We start from the raw sequence: 27149 nt of genomic DNA, 5'->3' as shown, positions 1-27149 counted from the left end.
TGAGAGTGTGACTCAAGACACAATGATGGCTATCATGTCACCCAGTGAGTGAAAATCACCCTGCACTTGTGTCCTGGGGTGAACCTTGTAGCCTCTGAGTTGACCCTGGAAAGTTGTGACACCTTAACCTATTGCTACATGTAGAGTAGTGCAACTGCTTTGACTACACTTCAGCACATCTCAGGATGGTACATTTGTGATGATGATATTGGAAGACGTTTTGCTTTAAAAGTATTTTTCACAAGACGAGAAATCTGTACATTATTTATTGGAAAACAAGAGAGTTCAACCATATGCTGCTGTTCATGAACAATAAACTGTTGCGTTCTGTATGTGATACTATGTGGTGTTTTTTCTGAAGTGTGCGAAAGCAAAGTGAGAGTGTGACCTCGATACTGTATAAAACTGCAGTTGGATCATAAGCGGAATTGTTTGGCGAGGTGACCGTAGGTTGTCACGCTGTGGCGGTTAATCTGCGCTTGTCTCTCCGCCCCAGTTCTCATTCTCAGCCCTCACACCTTCCCCACATCTCCTCACCCCCTCTGAGAATCACCAACTGTTTCCCATGTTGTCTGTCCATTCTGCCTGTGTGTGTGTTTTGAGCCATGTGTGCGGGAGCGTGTGCACTGCCAGCCTTCACACACTGAGATAATGTGTATCTCTTCATATTCACAGGCCAACCCTCCCCCCATCATTGTCAACGCAGACTCACTAGATGCAGGCCCTTATGTAAGTATCTGTTCTCCCACTTTGTACAGTGAACATCTTTCTCATTCACACTCCCTCTGACTCCATGCATGAGTGTGTTCACATGTGAGTGTGTGCACATGGATGAGCCGACCTCCTCCATGCACCAACATGCGCTACGCCATGTGGACCACCGTCCATTGTCCTGCTAGCCCAGCGTGTGTGTGGGGAATATGCTCTTCTCTCGATGCAATGATCAGATGATTGTTATTGGTTTTGAACAAGACATGGTGAGCACAGTGTTTGGTGGCGATGTGTCAAAATGTGACTTGGTGTTGAAAGTCTGACGTCGCCCTGCGCTCGGGTGGATTTGCTGCTTTACTGTAATGATACACGCAGAGATTGCTGGCCCATGTTTGTTGTTTAGTCACACATAACAACATGTACATCAAGCCAAGGGAGCAAATACATTTTTGTGCAGACGTGTCACTCTTCAAGGTCGTCTGGAAGGTTGTGTGAGATTAAGACCATGCAGTCTACATTGGTTTTGTGCATTTGAGGAGGGCCGAACTGGTTTGTTTTGAAGCGATTCCTGAACCAACATGAAGTTATGTTTAGCTACCATGGCCGCTAGTGATGGAACACCTTACCTTTATGGGTCATAATCAGGGAGTTCCACTACCTTCGGGCAAAAGTTAGCTCCAAGTAACGGTACTTCATTAGGTGGCTTGAGCTTAGGTAATTAATAGATGTCAGTCAATAGACAACATTTTATTGCTTAGAAATGAACTGAAAGAATAGGCTTGAAGCCCCTGCCTTGGTGCATATTTGTACTCATACTGTATAAGTCCAAGTAATGTGCATACATCATATATAATGATTTTGCTACTCAGTCATGAGCCAGTCTGAATGATCGAATGTTCCAATGATGGTGACCTGCGCATGGTTTTAGCAATTCCAAACTAGTGTCCATCTTATTTTAGAAATGCCTTTTGCAGACGTGTGACTGACCAGTGTAATTTTCTCTTTATAGGTAAATGGCAGTGACGGGATGTACAAGTACGAGGAGATCATTCTTGAGAGGGTGAGTACCTTGCTTTTCCTGCATAGGTTTTTAAATTTCTATTTTTTTCTGTCGTATTTTTAGTGTTATTTTTGTTGACTCTGATCAGACTTGGGATGACCTATTTCACAGCAACACTGAATGAATTCTATTAGACAGATGAAATGATAGAAATCTCGTAGCAATCCTCCCCGAGGCCCTGAGAGGTCAGTGTAGAGTCAATGATATTGAGGAGTTAAAAGTGTACACTGCACATTCATTCAACAAATTTGCATTTTTAGAGACCATAATTTTTAATATTCATTATTCATTTATTTTACTTAAAGTGTTGCTTTTTATTTTTTTCATCTTGAATAAATAATAAAAGCTGATTTTATTTAATTGTTTTATTTAAAATAAATCCCACATTACTCTGTACAATATTAAAATTAAATAATGTTATGTAATTTGGTTGCAGCTTAGTATAATCATTTAAAAAAAATGTGAAAATATTTATTATATTATATTATATTGTGAATTCCAAGAATTATTGCTTGCCATATATTTGTGAATCATGACTTGTTTTCTGATTTTATCAAGAGGTAACTCTGACTCCTGGCTGTATACAAATGAATATATATTTTTCAATAAGAGAAAGTGGATTAGTCATTTTTCATTGTTGTTTTTTCTCTACTTTCTCTGTACAATGAGGTTGAGTCTTACTTTACACTTACACTTAAAGCAATTTTCATCTATTCATGAAATATCTCCAGCATACTTCTCTTTTCTTCAGAACAATTCTCACTCCCTCAGAGACATGCAGTCAAACACTGACGCTGAAATGAAGGCTTTTATTGATTTATTTTTCATTCAACATATTTAAGCTGTATATAATTATGACTAATGCATGGACAGGCTTCAGAGAAAATGATAACAATGAGTCTCTTCAACTGTCAAGCTGTGGTGTTGGCGCTCTCCTTTTGTTTAGAATGTATGAGAGTCTGGAGTTTGTCATAAGTGTGTACAGTTGCCCACCGCTCAGGCCGTTTACATAATCCTGATGTCATGTGCAGACGCCACAAATGTAAAGTGCTCTCCTCTTCAATTGTTCAGCAGGACCCTCTGCTCTTGTGGGTCCAGCTTGTAGTGGCAGAGCTATATGTTCTGGCTCATTATTCCACCCACGGCCCACGATATATGCAGCGTCTCTGCGGCCCCTTGGCTCTGAGTGGCGTTTCTGCATGCACAGGGGCTTAAATAAAGCATGAAGCAGGCTTTTAAGGGTCTGTAGCATTGGAAGGTGTGGCCGGCTCCACGCCGCAGAACCAGAACAGCACACTGGGAGGCCTCATCCTCCCTCTGTCCTAATTTGCTGTGACTGTTGCTCATTAATTATAGAAAATAATAAAGCGAAGTCTTTTCTCAGCTGTCTTGTTTGCTGCCGGTCTGTGCAGCCACTGCCGTCAGAGGCGGACTTCACCTGGTCCTGATGGACCATGCTCCCCCCGTTGAGGGACCAGCAACCACAGTGAAATCGTTTTCCGCTCATGTGTTCTGAAGATCCAGTGAAAATGATTCATTTGCCAGGGACACAGGCCGCGCTGGATGTGATGTGTAACAAACACTTGTAATGCTGCTATTACTATATTACTTTATGCCCCTCTTGTAATGATAGTAACAGGAGTCAAGTCTCTGGCACAACATATCTGTTGTTGTTGATGATGATGTTCTTTTGTAGTTCTTCGTCAGCTCAATAATTTATTGTCTGTTTTTAAATCAGTCGTATGAGAACAACTGAAACCAAAGCAATTTGAATTATTAAAACAAGCTCATGAAGATTTAAATATTTCTCTATAATTGGGGAGCAAATAACAAGAGTAAATACTTTAACTACTAAGTGTTATTGTTGAGAGCAAACAATTATTTGATATTGATTTTGAATACTGATTTCATATTTAGAACAGAAATCAAGGCATTTTTATTAGAGGACTCAAAAGAGTCACTTAAAAGAGTCAATTACAATCAAATTTTGTTGATGAGAAACTGTGAGTTCAAAAATGTTAGACAATAAATTATACTTAGAAATCTAAAATACATTCTTCTGTAAATAAATGTGAAGCAAAAATCCAAATAAAAAAATTAGGAAGGACAGATGAGAATAATAAAAATGCATACATTTTAAAGCTATATAACAATAGTTACAGAAATATGTTGTGAAAAATGGTAAGTATACTGTATTAAAGTAATTTGTTGACAAAAAAATATCAGAATGTTGGAGTTAAAAAAAGAGAAAAAGGCAGGAAGAAGTTATTTATTTAAATAGTAAAGTATAATGAGGGAAATATTTAATAATTCCAGGAGTATAGTTAGTTTAGTAAGTGATATTGTACATTACAGGGGAAAAGAATGTCATGAGTGAATGTGACAGAGACAAGAAAAGTAATGTTACATACTATACATATTGTGTATAGTAAACAAGAGATCGATCCAGGTGAAATGAATTCAACACTGACCTTGTGAGGACTATCCAGGGTCAGCCAGTTTGCACCAATGACTCCAGTGTCCAGTTCTGGTTCTGACCCACTGCCCCCCAATTTACTCACCAATTGCTCTCTCTGCTGTTAGACACTGTCACGTGGGGACGCACATGAAGAGTAGCATCAGCAACGTCATGAGCTGTTAACATCGATCAAATGCTTTTCTGAGATTCCAATACACTTAAGAGCTGGGCTGACCTTCAGCAGCACACGTCAGCACCGTCACATATGATGTGTGTGTGCTGTTTATTGGGCCGGATTGACAATGCCAGTCATGTGTGCAGGGGAACTCTGGCCTGGGCTTCAGCATCGCAGGAGGAATAGACAATCCCCACATTCCTGATGATCCCGGGATATTCATCACCAAGATCATCCCTGGAGGAGCAGCTGCTATGGATGGAAGGCTGGGGTGAGTTTCCTCTTTCTACTGTGGCAAACAGCTATTCTTCTCAAGTGCCTCTGCTCTTTTCATCCTCCTGCAGCTGTCTCCCCCCGCTAACCTCCCAACTCCTTTCTCACCACCGCCGTGTCCCGCCAGGCAGAGCCGAGTGGGAGGCAGAGTTTCTCCCTGCAGGCTCTCTCTGTTTCCTCTTGTTATTCACTCCAAAAACTAGTCTGGAACATACAGAAACTGTTATTCAGGAAGCTTTTGATGCCCTTACAGACATTTCCACTTGCCCTGACAGCGGGATACTGCTAGCTGGAAAAGTTAGCATTATGCTCGTAGAAATATGAAATTAACCAGACTACGGCAAAGTCATGCGCAGATCCCCTAATATAGAGTTAGATTGTCCTATCGTATGCATTTATGTTGCTCAAAGTCACAGCTATGCAACTGGTGGACCACCAGAGAACGAAGAGATGTAATACTGACCTGGGCTCCCTTCTCATAACAACACACTCATGTATTCCACAGTTGGAGGTTATTCTTTTGTGGTCAGAGGAATGTAAAACTATGCACCTCTTTGCCCCATCTGAGGTGTGAATTGTCCCTACATAAAAGATCCTTGTCGGGTCTTTCTGATGTAGCTTTGACATTTGAAGAAGCTGATGAAAATATTCCGACTCACCAGCCTTCATTTGCTTCCCTCCACAGGGTGAACGACTGTGTGCTGCGTGTGAACGATGTGGACGTTTCTGAGGTAGTTCATAGCCGAGCAGTGGAGGCCCTGAAGGAGGCGGGGCCAGTGGTACGCCTGCTGGTTCGACGAAGACAGGCCCCTCCTGAGACGATTCTGGAGGTCAACTTGCTCAAAGGCCCAAAAGGTGAGCATGATGTGCAACACTATAGCCGCTCATTGAGATATGAGAAAGAGATGGATTCCTCTTCCTTTTGTCATGTGCGATCACCCTAGATTCGGGCTTGGAGGTTGAGTCTAGATCAGTGCTGGGATAGAATTGTGATATTAGGGTTACAGTTAGATGTGTTGTGCTGAGGATATCAAGGCGCAAAACAGGCATAACATATCAACACCAGATTTTTTATTATCTCTTTAGAGCCTGAAAACCCATATGTGTGTTGCCCCCTTTAATAACTCTCACATGTACAGACATGTCTCGCACATCTCAATGCCTTTTTGACTGAGGTCACATTCAGTTTTGCTTTTGTCCACTAAATGTCTAGCTCTGTCCTTTACCTTGTCCACTAGTGAGAGTACTTGTTATTGTGGTCACAGTACGAGTTGCTGTACCAGACACACAGTACTGTAGTCACTCTTGATCAGGGAACACATATTAACTATTTGTAAACTAGTTGCTTACTTATTTAAGGTCAATATTCAGTCACTATGATATTGAATAAAGTCTACTTTTGGTGACCATTCCTGGGTAAAATTTAGTTATTTGTTTAATTACATGCTAATAAACAGGTAAATACATATGAATATGTAATTTATTTGTGGTAATGTATGATCCATAATCTAAACACATTTGTCTTGTTGCCGTAATTGCTAACTAAAGCACTTGTCTTAACTAATTATGAGAGAGCTATTAACAAGGTAAGTGTTGTTGTTGTGATCTGTACTTCTGCAGAAGTGATGATTGATGTTTTTTGTTGTTATTTGCTAACACTATCACTAGCAGTACAGGTGGTTATTAATGTAGTAGGTGTACATGTTCTGATGCTGCAGTGGTAATTTAAGCAGTATTGTTGTTGGGTTTAGTTGTGTATAGTTGTTGTGTTTCTGTTTTTAGTGTTTCTATTTGCAAGTATTTGCAATATTTCTAGTTGCTAAATTGCAGTCCCTGGTGGACACTGTCATCGGAGAGGATTTATCAAATATTATAATTACATTAATTACATTAGAAATAATGTCAATTGAGCTGGGAGTTTTATTGTTTGACGTAGAGTAACATGGTAGTAGTTACCGTATCTCATTGTTATTGTTTCTGGACCAGGACTTGGCTTCAGCATCGCCGGTGGTATCGGGAACCAGCACATCCCAGGAGACAACAGCATCTACATCACAAAGATCATAGAGGGAGGAGCAGCCCAGAAGGACGGACGACTGCAGACCGGAGACCGCCTGTTAGCTGTACGAATCCAACCTTTGCACTTGTGCATCGATTACAACTGTTGCTCATGGGCACCCTTATCTATTAAATAACTGTTGATATGGAGCTGCTTTGTTTTTCTGCAGCTCAAATATCAATGAATAATGTTGCTTATGAACCCTCTGGACCCTTTGGCCACAAGAAGTTGCTCTTCCCCTCAGAAAAAAAATGTTTGCTATTATTAAAAATATATATATCACAGTAAAATAAAATATTTTTGCACCATTAGATGAGCTATTTTCTCACTTTCATAGTTCAGATTTAAAAAAATACTTTGGAATGTTGATTTTTACATTAAGAGGAGGCAAACGCCTGCTTAGTTATGAAAATATATATTCTGGTATGCATGTCTTTATTAAGCAGATATGACGATGGGTTTGCACTCAAAATTGTCGGCTTGTTAATCAGCCATGGTTCTAGAAGATATAGAAGATGAGTCATCTTTGATTGACAGTGAATTCCTATGCAGTTGAATATTCTAACAGTAGAACTCAAAGCGTTTTTCGCAAACCTCTACCTACTGCTTCTGACCTGTGATAGCGCTGCAAAACACGCCAACCTTTCACTTTCTGCAGTTGAAAACTCTCTGATAGCTCTGCATGATTTCTCGCCGTGATTCATTATTGTGTTGGCTGGTGTGATGTTTGTCACTGCTCTGCAAAGACACAAGGTTTTTCTTTTTTTTTCCCTCAGCATTTCACACAAAGACTTTCCTGCTTTGTTAATTTGCAGGTGAACAACATTGTGCTCCAGGACGTGCGTCATGAAGAGGCCGTGGCGGCACTGAAGAACACATCTGATATGGTTTACCTGAAGGTGGCCAAGCCAGGACCTGTGCACCTCAACGACATGTACGCTCCTCCAGACTACTCCAGCAGTACGTATCTACCTCACCCTCCTCTCATTATTGCGTGGATGATTCTCTTCTCTGAAGTTGTTTTTTTTTGGCCCGCTTAAAATTTACTGTTGGATCACTTCTTCTCTACCCGAAACTGCCATGGCCAGACACCCACACGCTGCGCGCTTAAACACACACACTTGTACAAACCATTCTTCCCACAGCAACAACAAGCGCAGTTCTTTGCCTCCCACTGAGTGTGGACGGTTTCTCACATCCCACCTGCTCATGTGAGCCCACGATCTTGAGATGCTGCATCTTCAGATTACCACACAGCTCGGATTTTGGCTTACAAGGGGCTTATTGAGGGTTTTTAGTTTTAGTAGAAGATGAGGATTGTCTTGAGCAGACTTAACTTCTCCGTGTAGACCATGGTCCGGTGATCTGGATTTGAAACGATCCACTAATGAATCCTTGTTGTGTGTGGGGTTCAATTAAAATCTGTTTTTGACTTTGGATGTTTGGATACATATTTACAGTTCACATAAAATGTGTCTGAAGTAGAGGACGGTTCATGCCTCATGTGTAGCCACTTTACTACTACTTCAGTTATGGTGTTGAATTAAAAAAAACTATCCCTAACTGTGAGTTTGTGTGTCATAAATTGGGATGTCACTAGATTAAATATTTTATCACAAATAATCACACTAAAGCAGAGTTAAGTCACAATCAATGGCAAATTAATCACACATTTTGTATCTGTTCTAAATATAACTTAAAGGAATATTTTTATCCTGACAATAATGCTTTCCTCGTGCAAACATTTGTTTACTCCAACATAACAGATCCCATCAAGAACATACTTTAGAATAACCTCAGAGGCTCTGAAGAGGCTCAAAAATATGATGAAAGCATAGTTGCATAAAAGCAAAGTTACATAGAGAACAGATACAAAATACATCCATCTTCAGTTAACCTCCGCTTAGTCCTGGACAGGTTGCCAGTCCATCGCACCCAATCTAATGTGTGCCAACACTTCGATCGTAGTCTCAATTAATTAAAACTGTTCTTTTTACCTTTTTAACTAAACGCTGCGACACTGCTCTTTGTCTTGCCAGGGCAAGTCTTCACTCATGAGCATGCCGGGTCTGGCGTATACCGCAATGGCAGTTGTATGATCTCTGGTTCTCTACTTTCAGTCGGTGTATTTCATATTTTATCTCTTACTCTTATTGTATTTCATATTTTCTTACTGGATACAACTTGTCAGCAAAGGGTTAAAAAGTCCTGCTCCTAGACTGACAGATCAAATTTTGCAGCTAGGGAGCATGACCATGCAGTCCACATGTGTTTTATGGATCATGGAGGGGCATAGAAGTTGTCTGCAGGAATTAGGCATCAGAGGATTTCTAGACCCTTCGGTCTCTTGTGAGTTGTTCAGGGTTGGTCTCCTCCTTTCATGGTGAACTTTTGTCATCTTCTGTGGTGCTTGTTCTCCTTACTTGTCGTGTAATCATTCTTTCTTTCCCCCTACTGGTCTGGCCCTCCCTCCAGCCTTCCCCACCATGGTGGACAACCACGTCAGCCACAACTACTTGGGAGCGATGGAGCCCAAACCTGCGTACCCCCCTCCCCAGGTCACCCCGTCGCGGTACTCTCCAGTTCCACGCCACATGCTCGGAGAGGAAGACTTCACGAGGTAGGCGGTGGGCTGTCCTTTGACAGAAAGCATTTGTAGCCACCTTGATGTGAATTTCATTTCTTTCTGTTCTTTTGATTTTGGTGTGACTGTAGAAAAGCATTTGCAGGGACTGCAGTTTCTGGCAATTCATCAACACTAGGACTTTGCTCAGAGTATTAGCATTGACTCTAATCTGTAAATTGGATTCTTATCTTCTTACTCAAAGAAGAGTCTTTTAAATCGAATTAAAGTGTATCACAGATTTGAAAATGCAGTTTTTTGTACGCTGTATTCATAATTCTTGTTGAACTGGATAGCTGTTCAGTTTTCAGTTCTTTTACGTTATGTATTCATACACTTTTGTTGGGTTATTTATTTTTAAACTGTGACTAGCAACGCCTATGCAGAGACAGAGGCAGCCATTTTGTTGTGCGCTGAATTTGAACAAGAGGCCAATTTGCTCCATTGAAGCACAATATTACAGAGAATATCTGCATGTCTGCGGACATAGAGGACACTTGGTCCAAGTCTGGTTCATGTGAATGCTCCCAAAATGTTCCACGGTGGTGTGTTCAAAGGCAAGAAACAAATGCTTAGCGATTAGAGCTCGTGCGTGTCTCAGCAGCATGTGGAGGTGATTCCCAGGACAAATGCTTTGCAGAAAGGTCTGGTGTGTTCTTACAATGACACTTTGTTAACCTTTGACCTCCTACCCCAGCAGAGGGTCAGATGTAGCATTCATGGAGTCCTGATTAGAATGTTCCACAAGGCCTTCAGTCATCTTAACCCGCATCTCTGGGGTCAGGAGGGGGCACCCTACCCCCGTGTGCATGTGCGCGCATGTGTTGGTCTCTAAAGCCAGTGTGTTACTGGAAGTGTGTCCATTGTGTTGCTGCTGTAATGTCCTGCTGCCCGAACATGACCTGTCTGTGCATCTGTCGCCTCTTTGTTTGGTATGTGTGCTTTATTTGTGTCCTACACTTGTCCCGTTCACTGTGATTCCTGTACCCCACAGCAGGGCCGAACCAATTTACAGTGTCATCCACAAACCTGGGGATAGCAAGTCGCCCCAGCCCCTCTACAGAGGCTTCTGTCCTTCCCCTGCTCCTTTGTGCCAAGCTCCGCTCCCCTTCTCCGGCAGGTACTAACCTAGACCGTCACTCCTCGCTCCAGCTAACCTTCCTCTCTCTAGCTAAGACAAAGAGTGTGTCAGAAAACGCCCATCAGTTTCAGCTGAGTGATCGGTCAACACGTGTGCCCGCCCCATTCTAGTGGGTGACATCACTCCAGTGAGGCCACTATACACATTATGGTCAGCTATAAGCTGTGGCTGCTAGTTTTTGAAAAATAAAATAAAAAGAAATACACATATATAATATATATATAATATATACATATATATATAAGAGGCTATCATGACTATCTCTAGTGTAAGGTGACCACCCAGAAACCTTGCTAAACCAACTTCATTGAGGTTTTCAGAAAAACAGCAGATCTACTGCGAGAACTGGATGAATGAAAAAGCTGTGCACCCTGATCATTCATTCTCAGTGAAACCCAGGACCAGAGAATAAACCTAGATCACACCAAAACCCTCTCAAAGGATAGATATCAATGAACTGAAACATAGTCTAAAAGGTCTGCTGGAGTCACCGCAGCGATGTCACCCCGATGGCGGAGTTTGCGGCGCATGCGTGGACGGGTGGTTCAGCTGGATCGGATTGCGTACTGGCAAAGTGAAGCGGCAGGGATGAAGGCCAGCTGCCTCATCAAGAGTGTGTGTGCTGTGACACATCTGTGCACAAATGAAACATGCAGAGGAGATAGATGAGGAGGAGGAGGAGAGGTGAGGCAGGAGTTGGCAGGCTGATAATCTGAGGTAGAAAATCCTCCAGGCTTCTGTATTCGTCTGTGTTTGCATGGTAATGTCTTTCTCCATTTTGTGTCTCCTCTACTGCACCGTCTTTATTCGTAGGTCGAATTATGTGGCTGCTTTTTTGGTTTGCATGACGCCCCTCTGTTGAATATTACAACCCCATACAAGTGATTCTGAAAGAAATAATTTTACCTCTTTGGATCGATTATAATCTATATGCTTTAACAGATCATCTATCTATTAATTAGGGATATATCAGTGGCTTCCTGACTCATTACTGCTATATGAAGTACAGTGTAACAGCACCAATCGCTACAACTTTCAACCTTATTTGTCTCCTTTTTGCTGCTAAAACAGAAGCCTCTCGCTTGTCATCGTAAAACCACTAAGAGACAATGAAATCCTTCACTAGTTGGAAAATGACCCGCCAAGTGAAGTTCAAGTTTTCAAGTTTTTTTGTCAATATATAATGGATGAATTATTTATTTATTACAAGAATAATGTTCTTAAACATCTTTAAAAAACATTTGCACAAGACAGATTTTGCTCCAGCTGATGAAGGTCAACTGTCCCACCCGACATTCTGTCCAGAACTTGAAATGAAATCCACTGAAATATTCTATCAAAACTCTGCAAATAAAACAACATTCATGTTTTAAAGTTAATCAAAACAATAATTTAAAAAAAATGAAATTCTTTATGGACCGACTAGAAATTTGTCAGTTAGTAACTCAACTGTCATTTGAGTAATGGAATCTTATCAAATGCATTTTATGTTTTTGGGTCCCGGGTCCTTCGATTGGCTCCCTGACCTGACACAATAAATTATGTGGATTTATTTATGTATTGTATATTGATAAAGATGTGTAGATATCCATGAATGGAAATGAATAAATCAAATCTACGCTGCATCTTTCTTCACTAAAACTACTGGAATATGCATGTGTAAACTGAAAATCCATATTATCCTCAAGACACGAAACCCCAGTCGAAAGCTCTCGATGAAAGGTGAGAAATAGGGTCGAGTCTTTTTTGTTTTGTCTTTATTAAACCTCGTGAATCCAACCCTTTAAATATATCATCGCGATGCGCATGTTACAAGGGATATGTTCATGTTGCGCTGCCTACTATAAACACATTTGAATGTTTAATGCACAATAAAATATTAAACAAAGCCGTACCTGCTCTGAAAAAAACATCTCCACAGGAGAGCAGCAGAAAAGGCTTCACCCTCCCACAAGCTGCTCAATTCCATCTGTCAGGAAGCGTCAACAAAACTGAGCTCCGTCTCAGAAAGCCAGCCACTTTCAGTTTGGTAACCGCTTAAGACGATAATATTGGTAACGTTAACAGCCTGTGTCTGTGTTTCTCGCCTCTGTCTTGAGTGTCTCCTGCGTGTTAATTCAGCTGTTTGTTTCATCTCCATCACCTCATGGATGAGTGCCCCGTGTGAGCCATCGCTCTTACGTAACGTGTTTGTGTCTCAGCGTTGCTGAAATCCTATTTATGCCTTGTCTTTATGACATATGATTATCTGTGGTGCGAAATGGACAAAACCTGTATTGTCTCGGTGTTGCTCGTCCAAAATCAGGTCGTTGAGCAAAATGAGCAGAGCCGTTACAACCACCCACCCCCACCATCCCCCCCCCACAAATACTGGGCCTGGAAAGGTGGTGATGCTCTAGCTCCTGCTCTGTCTACACGCCGCATTGTGTCTCCACAAATGTGATGAGGCTCAAAAGCCTGAACCTGCGCAGGCCGGCCAGCCGGAGCAGACAGTCCTGCAGCTGTCATGATTCATCCACAGTGAAAAAAAACCCAGCCACTCCGCGCTGGTTTTAACTCCTCTCTTCGCTGACAATCTCTCCGACAGATATTTGCGCGTGTGGCAGCACATGTTCTGAATCAGAACTTGATGAGGTTAAGAGTTGGATTAAAACCCGGACCGTCTCTTCAAACGTGTTAGACAGAGGTTAATTTTTGCAGCGGTTTAATTCGTCTGTACCCGAGAGCACCAGCTTCTCTCTCCCCTCATGTCTTACTGATCAATGGCTGCCCTTGATCTGGGCGTATGTGTTGATCGCTGTCAAGCAGGATCACCTCGCAAAACCTGCACTTTTGGGAGGTCTTTGGAGTGTTGTATTCGGAAGATAGTTTTAGACTCCTGAACTAGAAGCGGTAGTATCTGTTTTTTCTCCATTCATTAAAGGATTGTTCTCTTACTAGAGTCCAGGGGTCACCAACATAACTCAGCAATGAGACAGGTATTTGAGAGGAATGTCATTTATCATCCATGTTTATAGCGATTTCTTAAGTGTGTACTGAACTGATGGAAGCCCTTCAGGTCGCACAGTGGCCTTGGACTAGCTTGCGGTTTCTAAAAGGTTGGTGACCCCTGCTGTAGACTCAGTCTTGCTCAGATAGTCCAGAGCCATCTGATTCCTTGGTGTAATCACTTGTGTTCTCCAGTAGGTTTGTATTTGGGTGGTTACTATGCAACTGGAATACTCATTTGTCTTAAGGTCCACTGCAGCCTGGTTCCTGTGTCGTTCTGTGAGCTTGTTTCTGTAGGAGATATGGACGCCTGACGTTCAGTACAGGAACGTTTATTAGCGTATAAGTAGCACTGGCTTCAGTTCATCAATTTGGGCTATTTTCTGTGTGAATTGTGCCACGTGAGGTTTCCATGTGAGTTGTGTCTCACCTCTCATACCCTGTCCGTCTGAATTATTAAGAAAGAGAGCAATTAAATAATAAAATCAGACATTTACAACCGTATTCCTCGTCTTCCCACATCTCCCATCAGGGGCTGCCGCAGTACTCTGCCCGTCCTCTGTGCTTTCATCTGGAAAGTGAACACGCTCATCTGCTTTAGCAGAACAAGATTTAAGCTCCTTCCTCGGATGTAAGGCCTGGTCCGGCGATGGCCGTCGACGGCGTATGCCGTGGTTGAATCATGGGGGATAGACGAGCAGATCAGGAGAAGCATGAGCTCATACAACCGAGCGAAGCGTCAGAAGCACACACTGAAGCTTGTCAAGCAAACGAGGCGCTGTAGACTGTCAGAGAAATCGCAGCTTCTCCATCCAGCGCCAGCAGCCTCCCCATTGGCTCCGACTGTGAGGTTATTTTAAACGGATGCTATAGTAAGCACAGGCTTCCGCAGAAGTGGAGCAGGCTGGTTATGCGGAATGAGTCAGAGCTTGTATCGGCCTCCTGCCCATCTGCACATCCCCCTCGACAGTGTCGTCAGCGACTTATCCCCCAGCACCCTGTCCCTGCTCTCCATCTGATTTCACCCCCGTTTCTGATAACATCACGTCACGAGTGAGCGGCTACCTTGCCTTTGTTTCCTCTGTCTCCCGTGAGCACAGATGAAACCGTCACGTTTAAGCAGTCTGTTTGAGGTTAGCGCATCTAGTGACGTCCTACCTCTGTAGGGTCTATCACTTCTGATACAGGCAAGACAATGCTCGCAGATAAGCTGCTTTTAAGTCACGGGGACTGTAGTGAAGCTGTCGCATTCAAGCTGAGATATTCCCACATTTGCCTCTAACATGTTCACTATTGTCCTGCTAAACGTACAAATGTACTTTTACTAGCTTCTAAAAACATCCCCTAAATATTGCTGTAAAAAGTGCATTTTTTCCACTCAATTTAATACCATTGTTATTTTTTTCATCTGTCATGGATATGAGTATGTTAACCCAAATATATTGACAGAAATGCATTTGGAGATTTTGTGTCTCGACGTGTATTTCCATGGCCACAACAGAAAGAGTAAGGTAAAACATTTTATCTGCTCCTTCAGGTCATAAATTAAATCTAATGTTGACCAGCTTCATAGAACAGTGATATCAAATAAGTACCTTTTTTAAACTAAAATAAATGAATAAATTGTTAATTAGAACACTATTATCAGACAGTTTTATCAGAATTACACAATTACACAACATACAATGTGTATTAAATTAAATTAAACTGAAAAAAAGAAATCCAACCATGAACATTCTAAAAATAATTCATGCACAGTAAGACCCACTCATATCCACTTACAAGGAAGTACATTGTAAATATTTATTTTTTTATTTTGTACAAATATTGTTTAAAAAGACAAGTTTTCACAATTTGTATGGCAGTATTTTTGATGGCAGATATTTGTTCCTAACAGGAAGCAAACTGGCGTAATGGTCCACTAAAATGTACTGAAAATGTACGAGAAAACTGGGTTTTGGTACTGTACTTTATGCAACTGTAGTAGTAGTGTTGGAATTTTGGAATTTTATTGGAAGATTTCTAATATTTGTAATGGATGTTTTATTTAAATATTTATCCATATAAAAAAAAAAGCATCATTTAAATTCAATGGGCACAGGCCTCTGTTCATGTAATCCATTGAAGGAGCGAGGGAGATAAATAGTGGCGAGAAGAAGCGTCCTGGCTGTGGAAAATGGCGTCCATCTGCAGTGTCTACCATTAATCAGCCAAGCAGAGCCAATTACTGGGCTGAGTCCGAGGCAGCGTGACCCGCTGAACCCGGCAGTCCGCTCACATTCACAGCTTCATGATGGAGCTGTGGCCGTCACAGCCAAAACACAGACAGGGAAAATAACGACGGAAGAGGGCGGCGATTTGGAGAAACGGTCTCAGAAGGAGGAAAAAAAACGGCAGAAGAAAAGGTCTCAGCTTCGCCACCGTCTGCATTCCAAGCATGATCGAGGTGTGAGAAGAGAAGCTCGAGTCGTGCTAATGTGGCAAAGGCTGCTTTGAAAACATTGTTGACTAAGCCGTGGCCTACATAAACCATTTTGCTTTAAGGAATCTAGACTGTGTGCAGCTCTTACTGCATGAAATCAATTCGCGACCGGAACTCCTGTCTTTGTATTAGTTTTTTGGGAGACTACAAATGCTGCAAAATGGAAGCTGAACATTTGATTTTTGATCAATTACAAACTAAATATAGCGACTGCAGTGGATGTAATTCAATATCATTAAACTGTAGGTCGAGATGGGTTGAAATGAAGGGATAATATTTTGATTTCTCACATTGGTATATTGTCAACTGATGTGTGTTTGGTCATCAGACATAAAGGTTAGAGTCAACACCACTCAGCGCTGTATATACAGACCACAGCGGTGTGGTCTGCCGTTTGGCACCCAGTTTCCTCCCACCATGACCAGATTTAAAGGTTGAAGATGTTTGTGCTTTGGGTTAGCAATAGCATTCATGTACACAAATTTCTTTTAATAGCACAAAGTCAATTTAAAATTGAACATCATTCAAGTCAACTACCTCGGATTACAGGTTGCGTTCCCTGAAGAAGGCGTGAGATTAAATTGATTGTCATATATAGACCTGAGACATCACCATTACTGGAAGTTAGCGCTCGCATTGTGGCATAAAATTAACCCTTTGTATTTGCCACCAGCTGTATTAAAGTTCTATCCAATTTGTGCCCAGAATTCTGTATTTATACTGGGAATCCTGAGGCTTGAATGATCTGTTTTCACAGAGGAAGATCGACATGCTCACAGCATTATAGTTTACAGTCTCTCAGTTGTTGCTGTGTCCGTAAACACATAGAATGAGTTACTGAATGAGTTTGTAGTGTAGTTTAAAACCAAAATCAAGGCATTAAAACTCACTTGGCATTTTTTCTTTGAACAGCCACTGTTTTTGAAGGCGAGTCAAACCATGTTGAGTGTGAACTGCTTCAAACTGAGTTCTCCATGTGACTGACGTTTTGCTGATTTAGAGCTTTTTTTTTGTTTGTTTTTCATAGAATTAACTCTGTAGTTTGAACTTGCCTCGTCGTATAAAATTGCAGGCTCATATAATTCCAGATGGATAATGGGGTCAGTTCAGCCTTCAACATTCTGAGGTCTCCCAGACTGTGGAAATTTCCATCATTCCTCCTGGTGGAATATCGGCGTTCTTTTCCACATCCAGCTCCGATTCTGGAGCAGCTGGCACCAGGCGCTGAGTGGCCGTCGTCAGTCCGTGGGTAATAGTTGGGAATTGTTCCTGTCAACCGCAGGCCGAGTTCTGTGGGCGAAGACCACTAATGAGAACCATGCAGCCGTTTTTGTGATGAAGGAGTGTGTGTTCATGCATGCCTGTGTGTTTAATGTGTCCTTGTGCGTGTGTGTGGCTTTTGTAAGTACATGTGGGGTTTCGGTTAGTGAAGGGTTCTCAAGAGGGGGGTGTCATCGTTGTGAAGGGCTGGAGAGAGAGTTCACATGCTTACAGGACCGTTGCATGTGTGCTTTATGGAGCTGAAAATATTTAATGGTCTCATGCTAGTTCATGCAGTTAGAGGCCAGGAGATGTAACACATCCATGAGCGCATCCCTATCCTCTGCGACACCAGACTCCAGTTGTCTCCCCTTCAGCGACCTTGTTTGCTCATCATAGGTGCAGCTAGTTCTGTTCCAGTTATTCCAGTCATTGGTTAACATCATTTGTTTCTAGATTGAAGCTTTATCTTGTGACCTGATGAGGTGATGACCTTGGTGATGTATGGTGGTGAGTGAGTATTGCTGTTTTGAATCTGGAAAATCAAGTGTCAAGGCAAATAGTAGCTTATGAGTCTTCACTTTGGGAAATGGAGGTCGCCCGCTAGCTCATTCAGGGATTGGAGGTTCAAGGTTCCTGGACCAACCTAAATGTAGCGATTAATTTGGTGATACTCAGAATACAAAGATGCCCAAACCTGTCGTCTCTTGAACCTTTTTATTTACTGGACGCTTCCTCTTCTGTCTCTCCACATATGAATGGGGGCGCCAAGGTGGAGCTTGCTCAAAGTTCAAGGAAGTATGTCAACAGAAAAACCGTCTCTTGTTTGTTCTGTCATGACTAAGTTGGTGAGCAGCAGGGAGGATGTAATGAGCGGGAAGTCCAGCCCTGCCCTTCATGTTTTTTTTTTTGTCATCTATAAAGTTGGAAGGCCATGTTATTGTTCCCACAAACAACATTATGGGCTCATTCCCTCCTTGTGGTTAGTATCATCTCATCTCAAAACGATCTTTGGTGAACGTTATTGTTCATCACAACAGAGATGGAGGGGAGTAGTGCCGTCTGTGGATGGACACCCAGGTGGATTGAAGTTGTGGGAACTATGTGATAACACTGCAGTTGAAGTCCAGTCTGGCTGTGTAATAATTTAATTTCCCTCACACAGCTGGTGGCCTGGTGTTTTAGGAGCCTCTTGATATTCAGCTCAGCACAGTGGCTGTCTCTGCACCGTCATAACTGTTTCATTTCTGCGATGTTTATCTCCTACATAACAACCTGTCACTGTTCCTCTCTGTCTGTCCGGCAGGGAGCCGAGGAAGGTGTTGCTGCACAAGGGCTCCACAGGCCTGGGCTTCAACATCGTCGGCGGCGAGGACGGAGAGGGCATCTTCGTCTCCTTCATCCTGGCCGGAGGCCCGGCCGACCTCAGCGGGGAGCTGAGGAGGGGAGACCGGATTCTCTCTGTCAGTATCTCAGCATCATCATCTGTTAGAAGCCTGGGACACACTCGGATGTTTTCTGCTCTGTCAGAATAATGATGATGAAATTACAATGGCCCAGCGCAGAGAAAGTCAGCAAACATCTGTCCTGCTCAAACGTCCTTGAGCAAATCCATTATGACTCAGAGGGAAACTGGCTTTGTTCTGTCAGTTTTAAATAGGCCATAAATAACTCAGTTAAGCCGTTTTTGTGAAAAGGAGTAGCAATGTACTTGATGAATTCTGTTTTTTTTCTTAGTCTGACGGCCAGGAACAAAGCATATTAGAAATGACATCATACAAATGTCACGTCAAGCATGCTGTTTTGGGTCGGTCTTGGCTGCTCAGATATTGTCTGGTGTGCTAAACACCCTCTGATCAACATTCGTAAAATAAAGTCCATAAGTTAAGGAAAACATATAGCTGCTTGGGGAACATTAATAATTCAACACCCAGACAGTCCTGCCTGGTCACATTAATATTTCAGAGAAATGTGCATCCAGTGGCCAAAACACACTCAGTAAAATACCCAACATTAATGTTGATTTAATAGCACTTTGTTATTTAGTCTGGAGAATGATTAAGATGGTGTTGTTGGTTGGTGCAGGTGAATGGAGTGAACTTGAGGAACGCCACGCATGAACAAGCAGCTGCTGCCCTGAAGAGAGCCGGACAGACCGTCACTATCATTGCTCAGTACAGGCCTGAAGGTGAGTGTCACCTCTCCAGCTGTGTGCTATGGCTCGGCTAGTCTTCAAAAGATGGCACTTGGACTCACACTTGGTGGTCAAAGCAGAGCAGCCAAGAATGGTTGGGCCGTCTGGAGGTCAAAATGATGAAGTTTTTTTGTTAGTGGGGGCTGAAGAACTTACTCAAAAAGTTGTGTGATTGTCTTTATTTTCTACAGCAGAGATATTGAATCAAACATTCACTCTGGACAGATTTGTTAATGCTGCTTGTGTGGACTAAGTATTTTGAAGTATACTCAGGTGAAAGATTCAACACAAAAATCAACAGCTCAGGAAAGCATGAGGGTTGTGTTATTCAGGAAAAAAGAAACAGGAAACACTTGAAATGCAGACTGAAGAAAGACACTGAAGGTAGATTGTTGGCTAAATAATGCATGAAGTGCTGCTTTCACGGTCGGCGCTAAGGTAGGAATCTTTGAGACTGTGTGTGTTTCCTCTGTCTGGGCAACTGTTCCTTGATCTGCCATTTGAATCGGCCTGGTGTTTTTAGGAAAGGGGGTCGGGCAGTTAATGAGCCAATGAGGAGGAGACTCGTGTCCACGGTTTAGTTGAAAACACAACCATTGTGAATGAAGTTTGTGAATGACTGAGAACTGCTTCAATACAATATAATGACAAAAGGTGGGTTGTGAAAAAGAATAGTTTTTCTGGGGGAAAAAAAGTGATAAATGAGGAAGAAAATGTGTATTTTTATGTTTATTTAACAGGGAAACTTTACAAAACATTAAGGGTTTGGGTGTGAAGAGGTAGAGACAGGATAAAAGATCATAAAATAAGGACTGTAGATCATTAAAAACACTAAGAACAGAGGATTAATGAGACGTCAGAAATTATTTTTGCAATACTATGAAGGAAAAAAAAGCATGACCAAAAATGCAAATTAAAATAGAAAACAGAAGATACAATTTAAAATATTGCATGGAAATGTATTTTAGTCAAGAATACAAACATGTTTTTTTGTTTTGTTTTAATTAACGTAGGGTTTTTTTCTTATTGTCTTTGCGTCTAAAATTATGATGCAAATGAATGGAATGACCAGGTTAAGAACAGAGTTCAAATGAAAAGTGAAATCACACGTCCTGGTCAGTGCATATCTTCTGCAAGATACCGGCCGCTTCAGATCAGAGCTCCTTCTGTAGATATGTACAGTCTTGGCAGCGGGTATCGGGTGGTCATAATGTTATGACCAATTGTGAGCTTGGAAAAAAAAAACGCTCCGCGTCGTCTTGTACCTGCTGCGGCAGCTCAACAAGCTTCTGCTGCCGGAAACCGGTTCGGGAACTGTGATTGGACGGTTCGCACAAGTATTCAGGTCCGGGGGCGGAACCAGCTCCAACAGACTGAAGTGTGAGGCTGAACAGAAGGCGGCAATCCGACTGGTGTCCTCGCCCCGAACCAGGACCACCGCCGCTTTTGCACACGCTCCAGCGTTGGAAAGTGTAGTGTGAACGGAAACTTCCAGCTGGTCTTTCATTACCACGCCGGAGAGAAGTTTGGGAAGCGGCGAGAGCCAGTCCAGGAACCGGGAAACTTCCACCGTGTGTCCGCGAGTGGGGTTGGGGGATGGGCTCGGCTACAACAGCAGCTCAGCAGAAGCCGCATGAAGTCCCGAATGGCTGGGTGAAGAAACGACCGGCAGCAGGAGCCGAACACTAGAGACGAAGACAACGAGCTGCTGGAAAGGTGCCTCGACACGAAACCGGAACCAATTGTGAGTGAAACCTCCGCAACGATGTAGGTCGAGCTCCAGCGAGTCCTGTAGTACAGTCGCGGTTGTTCGCTTCCCTCGGATCCTCTCCAAACAAACATGTAACTTTCCGTTCAAACGACGCTTTTACCTCTTGTGATAGACTCACATTTTGTCGTCCATGTTGTCTCAATGAATGGCAAGTGCCGCGGAAGTTAGGGTCGCTCTACGCTTGAATGTATGTATATCATTTTAATGTATGGCTCGTTGGCTTTTGGTCGCATTGACTGGTCTTACGTAACCTGACACTTCAGGTGTGGTCCAGCAGGTGTGTGTCAGCATGGTAACTGTGACCTCACTTGTGACCTCACCTTCTGACGTCACAGCAACGCCGCAGGTCCGTGACCTTTGTATGTTTGAGACTCTTTTAAAGCAATGCTTCATAAATCACTGGGCAGAACGTTGTAGCACGTGAGGGACTGGTCCTCATCTGTCAGGCTTCAGTTGGAGTTTGTCTCATTATTAGAGTTGTACATGTTAGTGTACCTACTAATTATTATGAGCTACGTGTTTATCATCCACCATGCTTCTCGCTGAGGTGTCCCACATCCCCATCAAGGGTGCATATTATGTGTTTTGCTCCAGTATATAGAACTGGAGGGATCTGTTGGCCTATGTTTAGTCTAACAAGGCTCCGGCACCTTGAAGTCATTAAACGTAGTGTAGGGTGTTATAAGTACTGTTTCAACATCTCAACATCTTCAGTTATTTTCCCTAATCTTGCCCACCACAGGTGATAACTTTCTAAAGTCAGCCATGAAACTTTCACAAGAGTGCTTAACATGTTTTAAAAATGTTTGACTTCAGGACGTGCTCAGTATTTTCTGTGTTAAAATAAAAGACCTGGTCACTTTCATTGCAGTGTGTGTGTGTGCGTGCGCGTATGGATGGATGGATGGATGCATGCGTGAGTCAATGGGATCAATGTGGTGGATCTATCTCAATTTAGCTTCGCCCAGTAGTGTCCTGGAAAAGTGAATTCAATTCAGAAACATTATTGATGTCAGTTTTATTTATTGAAAGCATCACTGCCAGCTAGCCAGCTAGTGCTCATCACCTACACCTGCTACATGTATGAGTGTAGATCCTTAAACGCAGTTTAAAGTCTGCTGTTTCTTAGTGAAATAGCTTAATATCCTGTGACCCACCCTCCTATGTAGCAAACAATGACTCTGACTTGTCACCGACTATCTTAATGAATAGTGAACTTGTCGGCGTATGACGTGTACAAGTTGACAAACACACAGACTTGTGTGATTATAGTGTTGCTAACAGTCAGAAAACAGATATATATGTCAGTTTTAACAAGTTTTGTGTTCATTTATGTTACACTAGTGTGAAACGAAACATTTGACTTGTTCAGAATGTTGCGGAGCCTCAGCAGGTGGTTGTGGTTGACTATAGTGACTAGTCTTTGCAGCCTCAGTGTCATTCTCAGGCGAGCTCGGCTCCATCCGTTTGTTTCTGATGTCAGCTCCAACCTTTAGCCCACTTTGTGGGATGCATGCTCGACGCTGAAGCTCACGTACAGACTTGCTCGAGGTAGCCCAACATTATGGGCCGACACCAGTTAAGATTGACTGCCCACACCTAGCAACACTAAAAACATCTATCTTGTTTCTGTTAAAAGGGCCACTGTTGAGTTGTGACAGTTTAATTTAACTTAAGCTCATATTTTGGTCTAAATTACACAAAATCTTTGTGTAAATTTGGACTTGAAGTGGACACTAGTGTGTGATGAGTAGAAATGTTTTTGTATTATGACAATAATCTTTCTTTTAGATAGCTCACAAATGAGTTTTTAGACTCATCAAGCAGTACTGGGGTTGGATCATGTGACAAGTTTCCTGGTGGTACAAGTAAAGCAGGTATCAAATAGCAGAGCAGCCTCATAGATACCTGACTGTCTCCTCCCCTCATTCATGTCAGGGTTATTCTCTGCAATGCAAACAGCAACTCCATGACTGCTAGCCCAGTGCCACTAGCCCTTTACCACCCTGCTAATGTGTTTAGCGAAGGACACCTGTTCATGTACAGCAGCCTAAAGTCACCGATTTAAAGTGTATGAGAAGCTTAGACGTTGAGTCAGACTCCAACTGTTAGCGCTGCACTTTTCCAAACACCAACTGTGCTGTTGATCAGAGAGAAGCTTCTATTTGATGCATTTCCTGCAATTATAAACAATTGTCGTACCAGACTACAGAACAGACAGACTCCGCTTGACTAACACAATCTTTCATGTCATTTTTTGGCCCTACAGCACAATGACATGTTGGAGACACGCACAGAAAATATTTGTTTTCTTGCCAATATGTGAAGGGCACATGGCTGTCTGTCTACAATACTCGACTACTCTAAACACGCCAGTCATGTCCTTGTAAATGATTGACTTCCTGAATCCCCTCTGGTGGACGGAGACGTCGCAGCAGTAATACAGTTGGCTGGCATATCTAAAGGCTGTGCGAAAGACAATGCACCTCCCCCCAAAGACTCTCTAAGTGGCTTAATGGAGTATAACAGAGTCTTTAAATCACATTTGGTGCAAAACAAATCCATGAAGGGTGTATTGCCTTCTGCTGCCTTTGCACCTCCATCACGGTGGGGGTGAAATTAGCCTGGAGACCACAAACGGAGGGACGACAACGGAATCTTAAACTCCGAAAAAGCGCCGACGATCCATACATGCTGTCAGTCGGAGGAGTGTGGTGTGTGTGACTGTCAGCTTGTCTGTTTCTATGAATGTAGCCCCCTCTCACATTACAAGTACATGCCTGCTGCGTTGCATAACTGGATCAAAAGCTAAGCCACAGCTCCCCCAGCCCCCCAAAAAAAATTGAAGAAAAAAAAAAAAGGCAGTGCGACTAATGAGGACACAGTGGGAGTGATACAGAATAGTCCCAGTTTCTGTCTCTTCTTCCCGTGGGTCACTCCTAAAAATATAAGCTGGCGCTGGTGTGTTAGCAGCTTTAGTTGTTGAGGTGTATTTAGGTTTGTAACTGCTGTTAAAGGCGACATGGAAGTATGTGAGCACAGGGTTTTTTTTTATGACTGGACCAGGTAGACTTGGTTACACTTCTAAATATAGCCTGTGAAAGTACACTGTGCTGGGTTGCGTCATGTGACTGCTCACTGTTGTATTCCCCTGTTTTCAGTGATGCAGTGGTTTACAGTCCCCAACAGTCGAATTAATCCATGTCACACACCCTGTCAAATGGCTCAATGATTTTTCCTCCCCTGGTCTTTTAACAATGGCAGTGTGGTCCAGTTTATCATAGACAGTATTGACTTCCACTTGATAGTTGTTCCTGAACTTGTTTTTATTGTTAACATATTTCGTATTTATTTTTGATCATCAAGCTGCCACACTTGCTTAAATGTCGGTCAGAATATTCAGTTGTTTTGCAAACTCACCCAAGATTATTCATTTCTATCCCTCATATCTTTCATAATACATATTTTCAGTGCCTCCAAATGTCACTCCCCCCTATGTCAAGTAGCAGTGAGTATTGGCTAGAGCTTGGCGATACACGTCATGATGTTTCAGTCATGATCCGGTGGTATCACTATATATATCACAGTATTGTGATATTCTACTCGGTTAACTGAAAAAAATCACTTAATACTCTAAAGGAAAGAATTGAAGTCACTTCAGTTTAATTGATTACTTCCCATTTTTTTTATTTCTTCATTCAGAAAGTCAAGTGCAGCTTGTCTTGAAGCATCAAATTTCTCTGTTAAAATGATGTGACATCAAACTAGTGTTGTGACTATAATAATATATATAAGAATATTTATTTTCCTTTAAACGTACTGAAAGATAACATTTTAAGTTGTATTTCACTTGGTCCTTCACTCACAAAGAAAACTGTGTTACGGGATGTAATATCAATATTATATCTGGGTTCAAAATATGTTGTCGTATCAAGATTACTTTTGCCCATCTAACATCAAGATTATGAGTTGTGTGTGTGCGACAACATGCAGAAGAGTAGCTTCTTTCACCACACAATTTAACACCAAAGCAGTTCAAAATTTTAATTTGAGTTCTATGAGACATAGTTTCATTATGCTTGATGAACAACATCACCTTGGCGACAGTAACTTTCACATGACGTCCGTGAACTCCACTGCAGTGCTTCCAGTCCTCTACACCAGGGGTGGCCAACCAGTCAGAGGCTAAGAGCCACATTGTTTTACTTTGTTGCTGAAAAGAGCCACATCCTACAAATATGTAAGGACAATGAATAACAGGTGAAACACATGCCATACGTTTAGTTTAGGGAATGACAAAGTTTGGTGAAGAGCGGCATGAAACGGGAAAGAGCCGCATGTGGCTCGGGAGCCACGGGTTGGCCAGGCCTGCTCTACACCGTCAACACATAATAGATTTTAAGAACAGCCAAGAATTGTTGCAGCCCTAATGATAACTACTTCTATATTAATTGTTGTGGATGGGTTGTCAGGGTCATAAACGTTGGACCCCATATATCGAACAGCGCAGCAGTTCTTTCATTGACAAGCCTGTCCCTGAGTGGCCAGGACTCTACATCTAAAAGCAGGGTCCACGGGTGGACCATCCAGAGTGGGGCATGTACTAGTGACACCTGTGCAGACACCACAGCAGCACTGCTGCCATGCAGGTCACCAGCCTTGTCAACCACAGCGTTAAAACTGCTTTCTCCACTTAGCTTGTCTTTGTCTGGGCCCTTAGCCCCTCCTCTCTCAAGCTGCCACTTCTTGTGATGCATTCTTGTCTCCCCTGTGCCTGAGAACCAAGTGGATCAAGTCTGAATGACTGCCTCTGCTTGTGCTGTCCCAATGAGAAGTGCTTAGTTGGTTGCTGTGGGTTACCGGCAGTCAGGCGGTGTCTCCTTACCTCACCTAGCAGCCACCCTGTGCTGTATTGTTAACCCTTTGAGCAGAGAGCGGGGTGGGGAAGGCTCGAGGCCTGAGGCGGCCATCTCTGTTTGGTTTCAGTGGGGGGCCTGTTTTCACACCTGTTCCAGCTCTTTCAGGACTTGGTTAGATAAGTCCACATTTCAGGAGTGCATGGTTGTTTTTTAAGGCTACTTGTTCTTCATGTTCAGCAGGAGCTGGACTTTGATCTCTTGTTACAGAATCTGTCGCTGTCTATTGATGATTAAACCATCAGCCGACCCGTGAGGGCGATAACTCTTCGTCAGGAACAGTACTACTTGAAGAGTATTTTCTTATCTCCTCTGACCAGCCCTGTTAGGAGCCTCTCTTGTTACATTGTGCGTTATTATGTAAGCATGTGTATGGTGATAGTATTTCAGAGCCTTTATTTTTTACTGTGTTGTCTTTCCGTATTATCTGCTATTCCACTTCCACTCTTGTCCAAATCAGTTTTTTTTATAATTTGTGCATTTTTATTTATTAATATATGGAACATATATAGTGCACCAATGTAGCAGCTTTTCCTCATGCTTCACAGTGTTTAGTTAGAATGTTGTTTTAAATGTGCAAATTTGGTTATGAAATGTATGACTTGGACAATAACGTGTTTGTTGGGTGTGTGAAAAAACACACATCTCTTGCGTTTGCAGAGTAGAACCTCAAAGTCCCACTGTTTCAGCAGTAGAAGAACAGGAAACCGCATGAGCAGAGCGGCCTGTGTCTCAGTCAGACCTCAGCTTCACCTTCGATATTTGCTATCTGGCAGCAGAGGAGCACTGGCTTGGTCATGTGATCTGACTTTTGACTATTTTCCCTGTATACAGTATCACCTTCTGACTGTGTGCAAAATTGATTGTTGCAGTACTTTTGGATCTGCCTGAAAGGAGAAACACTTGCATATAGTCAAAACTTGGACACAATTTTAATGATTTCTTTTCTGGTGGGGCAGAAAATGGAGCAAGACATTGCACACCCATAGTTGTTGAACATTGAATTCTTTGTGCCAAGATGCTTGAAGTAAATTTTCA

General features: G+C 42.4%; 1 protein-coding gene across 11 annotated transcripts in view; it reads left to right on the top strand.

Annotated features, from left to right (window-relative positions):
* The window catches only part of dlg3 (discs, large homolog 3 (Drosophila)), an 85372-nt gene that overhangs the window by 46225 nt on the left and 11998 nt on the right, over positions 1-27149 (top strand). For 4 of the 11 annotated variants that reach the window (XM_053878863.1, XM_053878869.1, XM_053878864.1 and 1 more), the window contains 10 exons: positions 676-729; positions 1721-1771; positions 4551-4675; positions 5363-5532; positions 6664-6800; positions 7552-7698; positions 9196-9356; positions 10354-10479; positions 18537-18693; positions 19316-19418. In XM_053878863.1, the coding sequence (XP_053734838.1) occupies positions 676-729; positions 1721-1771; positions 4551-4675; positions 5363-5532; positions 6664-6800; positions 7552-7698; positions 9196-9356; positions 10354-10479; positions 18537-18693; positions 19316-19418 (1231 nt within the window). Of the gene's footprint in view, positions 1-675; positions 730-1720; positions 1772-4550; positions 4676-5362; positions 5533-6663; positions 6801-7551; positions 7699-9195; positions 9357-10353; positions 10480-18536; positions 18694-19315; positions 19419-20759; positions 21169-27149 lie in introns of those variants that run through there. The other 7 variants (XM_053878867.1, XM_053878868.1, XM_053878862.1 and 4 more) reach the window with 6 other exon arrangements.

The sequence above is a fragment of the Synchiropus splendidus genome, chromosome 11, assembly GCF_027744825.2.
Source record: "Synchiropus splendidus isolate RoL2022-P1 chromosome 11, RoL_Sspl_1.0, whole genome shotgun sequence".
Lineage (NCBI taxonomy): Eukaryota > Metazoa > Chordata > Actinopteri > Syngnathiformes > Callionymidae > Synchiropus > Synchiropus splendidus.
The sequence above is the reverse complement of the archived record's forward strand: the minus strand, read 5'-3'. Positions and strand labels throughout refer to the sequence as shown.